Below are 3,883 nucleotides of genomic sequence, written 5' to 3'. Positions count from 1 at the left end.
GAACATGTCTTTACTTTTTAGTTTTTATTCTTTAATTTGGGGGGTAAAATAGGTATTCTACAATCATTAAAGGGTCGGGCCAAATCAGTGCACAATAGGCCGGTCTCGGTCGGGCGCTATTCGGTCGGTCTCGGTCGGGCGACTGACGGTCCAAGTAGCAAAACCGAGACCGACCATTTATAAACAGGCCGGGCTCAAGCCCGACACGTTTAATAAACGGTCCGGGCCGGGCCGGGCCGGGCCGGGCCGGACTATAAACGGTCGGTCCTGGTCGGTTTAGTCGGGTCAGGCCACGAATTGACACCCCTATAATATGGTAAACAGCTATATATATTTTTTTATTTTTAGTTTTTTAAATGTTGTCTCCCCTTCCCCCAAGAAAGTAATGGAATAAAAAATAAAAAAAAGAGCAGCCCAGTGCACGAGGCTCCTCCCTCTGGGAGGGGCAAAAGTATGCAGCCTTACCCCCTGCTTCACAGAAGAGGCTGTTTCCAAGTTTTGAACATGTGACTAACATGTTGCAATTGTGCAATTCAATCGTTGTGCCATAAGCTCACCCACTTCAAAGAAAGTAATAGAATCTTGTTCAATAATATATTTCCTACCCATGAATGACAATGCACCTATCTTGTGGTTGATTTCTTCCCCACAGCCGTCTACATTCTCTTGCGGTGTTGATGCAGTCATACGATATTAGGGATTTGGGATTATCTTGTAAATTTTTCCATATTTTTATGTTAGAAAGTTTGGATACGCAGAAGGGATTGAGCATTGTTTAGTTACCTAGTTATTACAGTTTCTATTTCAGTTTTAGGGTTTGATTAGGAAACTTTATTCATTTATTTATTTTTTCCAATATATATGCAAGCATTGCACCGAGTAGAGATAAATTTGGATTGGAATACGGAAATAAATTGAGCTTGCCTCATGGGTGCTGCAGCTATGCGTGCTGTTCCTATTATCCCCTCTTTCTCATTCTTCCTGGTTTCTTCTTTCCAGGTTAATTCCTTACATTACACTTCAGTTGGTTGTTCTTCTTTATCATATTGTTTAATCTACTATTGTTCTTTCCTTTTCTGTCGATAGTACTGGGGTCGGGAAAATTTGTGACAATTCAATGGAGTCTTCATGGTTTGGTCTGAAACTGGGAGCATGAGTTCTCCTGTCTTAGGTGATCCTAAACCCCAGGGTTTCATCTGCCATTCAACTCCTGCTGTTAGTTTCCTAATCAGTTGCAGTTCTTAAATCATTAGTACCGCCAGTCTAGAGTTCGGAGGTTCTAGGCTATTATTTAGTTGAGTGTGAGTTTGTTCTTACCTGAGTTTATATTGATAACCCTTGCCGTTGGTTCTATCGTGAGGAAGAAGAAGCATTCTTCTTCTTATCCTATTTACTCAAAACCCCTCATCTTACTAAGTTTGCTTATTTTGTTCTCCTTTATTTTAGTTCCAAGAAAAGCCCTCCAGTTCTAAGTTCTATTCCAGTTTGACCCCTCACTTCTTACTTTACATGTAAGGTGCAAAATTGCTTCAGAAATTACCGAATTGCCAATACTTCTGTATTTTAAATTATTCAATTTCTGGGCCTAGAGTGATCCAAATTCAATTGTTTCGGATCCATGATCAAATCAGGTGTATACCAAAAAAAAAAAAATTATACTACAGATGATTTTCCAAGAAATATTTTTATGTTGGAAGTTGAAGCAAACCGATCTTTTGTCTTGGCATATAAGCGAACCAACGCAATCTAAGGGAGGGGGGGGGAACTTAGGCGACCAAGGGACCCAACCAGAAAAAGGTGACTAGATGCCTTGGCATTGCCTTGACAACTATGGTTTCTTGTGATGTAAAGTTGATAAACAGGAGGCCATATATTTTGACTTATGATGATTAGCAAGTAAAAGCTACATTTCCACAATGATAACATTTAAATGAATTATTGAGGGGAGCTTTTACATTCTACTAATGCCAGAAGAAATTGAATTCTTGGATATGTACTATGGTTTTAGCGTGAAAACTGATGTTTGTACATGATGAAGTATATGTTTGGGTGAAACTCTGCTTGTTCTTTACAATAAGAAAGTGATGTTATTTTTGTTCCTTGTTTGAACTTTGAGGTTGAAAATATTCCGTGAATGTGCATGTGCATGCTTCCTGTGGATGGGTGGACCGTGGCCCCTTTTAGAGGAGTGCATATTTGTGCAAAAATTATTTTCTTTTTATAATGTGTCTATAGTGGGATCTGAAATGAAAATTTGATATTTTTGAGGGCAGTGGATGGAAGATTTTGAGGTGTTTCATGCTGCCTTGGAATCAGATAATTCGTACACATCAACCCTGACAAGAAGTCTTGCACTTGTCCTCGATGAGTTCTATAAGAATCTCCGGTCTGTTGGGGTTTCTGCGGTTTCTGGTGCTGGAATGGGGGCCTTGTTCAATGCTATTGAAGCTAGTGCTAATGAGTATATGGATACCTACAAGTATAGCCCTTCTTTAAGGATTCTTTCTTCTTTGCTTTATCACTTTGATTGGATCAGGAAGATGAACATGATTGAAATTATGTTTTGAATGCTTAGGGCGGATCTTGATAAGAGACGGGCAGAGAAGCAACGCTTGGAGGAGGAGCGCCGGCAAGAGAACATGGAAAAGCTGAGGAAGGACATGGAGAAATCCCGTGGTGAAACTGTGGTTTTAAGCACTGGTTTGAAGGACAAGGCCATGATGGAGGAAGATGAAGAGGATGGGGCAGAAGATGAAGATGATTATGAGAAGTTTATGGAGGAGGAAGATGATGATGATGACGGAACAGATGAGGGTGAAGATGAAGTTTCTAGGTTCTCTTTTTAATTGTCAGTTTGTGTAAAATGAACCGAGTAGTGACCTGGCTGAGTTAGAATTGACTGCATTCATAGTATGTGATTAAAGGTAATTTTGTTTGTCTTTTTTTTTGTGAATATCCAGTTTTGTTTTGGGAAACATGGCATGTTTCTTCCGATTAATGGCTGTGAGGCATACTTTTGAGCAAGCATGGTTCAATAGTCGGTGTAGAATGCAGTTCCATATGATCACTTTGTTTTGTTAGCCATTGAGGGTTTGGAGCACCCTGTCCAATTAAGCTTGAAGCAATCATAGACACAAGCCCTGCATTTTCGTACCACTTGGGAGTCGGTAAAAAGAGATTTTCTTCTCTGTTCTAACTTTGTTGTTCCCTTATTTTTATTTTGCAGGGGTGAATTGTTTCTTATTCTGTTGAATTTTGCAGGCATCACCAGGAACCCCAGCTTTATCTATGGATGAATAATGCAGTGCTAATCTTGAACTCGAACAAGTGAAGTCTAGTGGGAGGACAGCTTGCAACATGATTGCAGTTATAGGGATAGAACCCGATTTAATGGAAAGCCAGATAATTCTATTTAAACAACTCAGGTATGCATGAAATTCTGGTCGAATGGTCTATTTGTCAAGAACGAGATCGTAAAATCTTACATTGATAGTGGCCAGATTTGAAGAAATGAAATGGTCTCAAAAATAGCAAGTCACTAAAAGAGAGCAGATTTAGTAACTAATAGAAAATAGTATTTAGGAACCAAGAAATGGAAAGTTAAAACTCAAATGGGAAGAGCAAAGATTAGAATCAGAAACTAAGTGTACAAAAAATTGCAAGTAAGGGAAGAAATAAGAAGTTTGCAGAAAATGAAATCAAAATAAGAACATAGCTGTCATAGAATTCAGAAATACGCAGTGAACTGCCAAATAGATTTGAGATTGATAGGCTGAGCCGCTGAGTTTACTGCTATTCAAGCATTGCAAATCTGGCCAGAAAACTAAGAAGAAACTAACAATGGCAAGTTAATAGCATGGACACTTGGAGGGGGGGGGGGGGG

The 3,883-nt window shown here is 39.4% G+C and overlaps 1 protein-coding gene across 4 annotated transcripts in view; it reads left to right on the top strand.

Annotated features, from left to right (window-relative positions):
* The window catches only part of LOC122071964 (GPN-loop GTPase QQT2), a 13,972-nt gene extending 10,535 nt beyond the window's left edge, over nt 1-3,437 (top strand). For 3 of the 4 annotated variants that reach the window (XM_042636460.1, XM_042636459.1, XM_042636461.1), the window contains exons 6-7: nt 2,274-2,479; nt 2,576-3,024. In XM_042636460.1, the coding sequence (XP_042492394.1) occupies nt 2,274-2,479; nt 2,576-2,846 (477 nt within the window). In that variant the 3' untranslated portion in view covers nt 2,847-3,024. Of the gene's footprint in view, nt 1-2,273; nt 2,480-2,575; nt 3,025-3,261 lie in introns of those variants that run through there. The other variant, XR_006138311.1, reaches the window with a different exon arrangement.
* The last annotated feature ends 446 nt before the right edge of the window (nt 3,438-3,883 follow it).

The sequence above is a fragment of the Macadamia integrifolia genome, chromosome 2 (genome assembly GCF_013358625.1).
Source record: "Macadamia integrifolia cultivar HAES 741 chromosome 2, SCU_Mint_v3, whole genome shotgun sequence".
Taxonomy (NCBI): Eukaryota; Viridiplantae; Streptophyta; class Magnoliopsida; order Proteales; family Proteaceae; genus Macadamia; species Macadamia integrifolia.
Note: the sequence above shows the minus strand (reverse complement) of the source record. Positions and strands in the feature narration are given on the sequence as shown.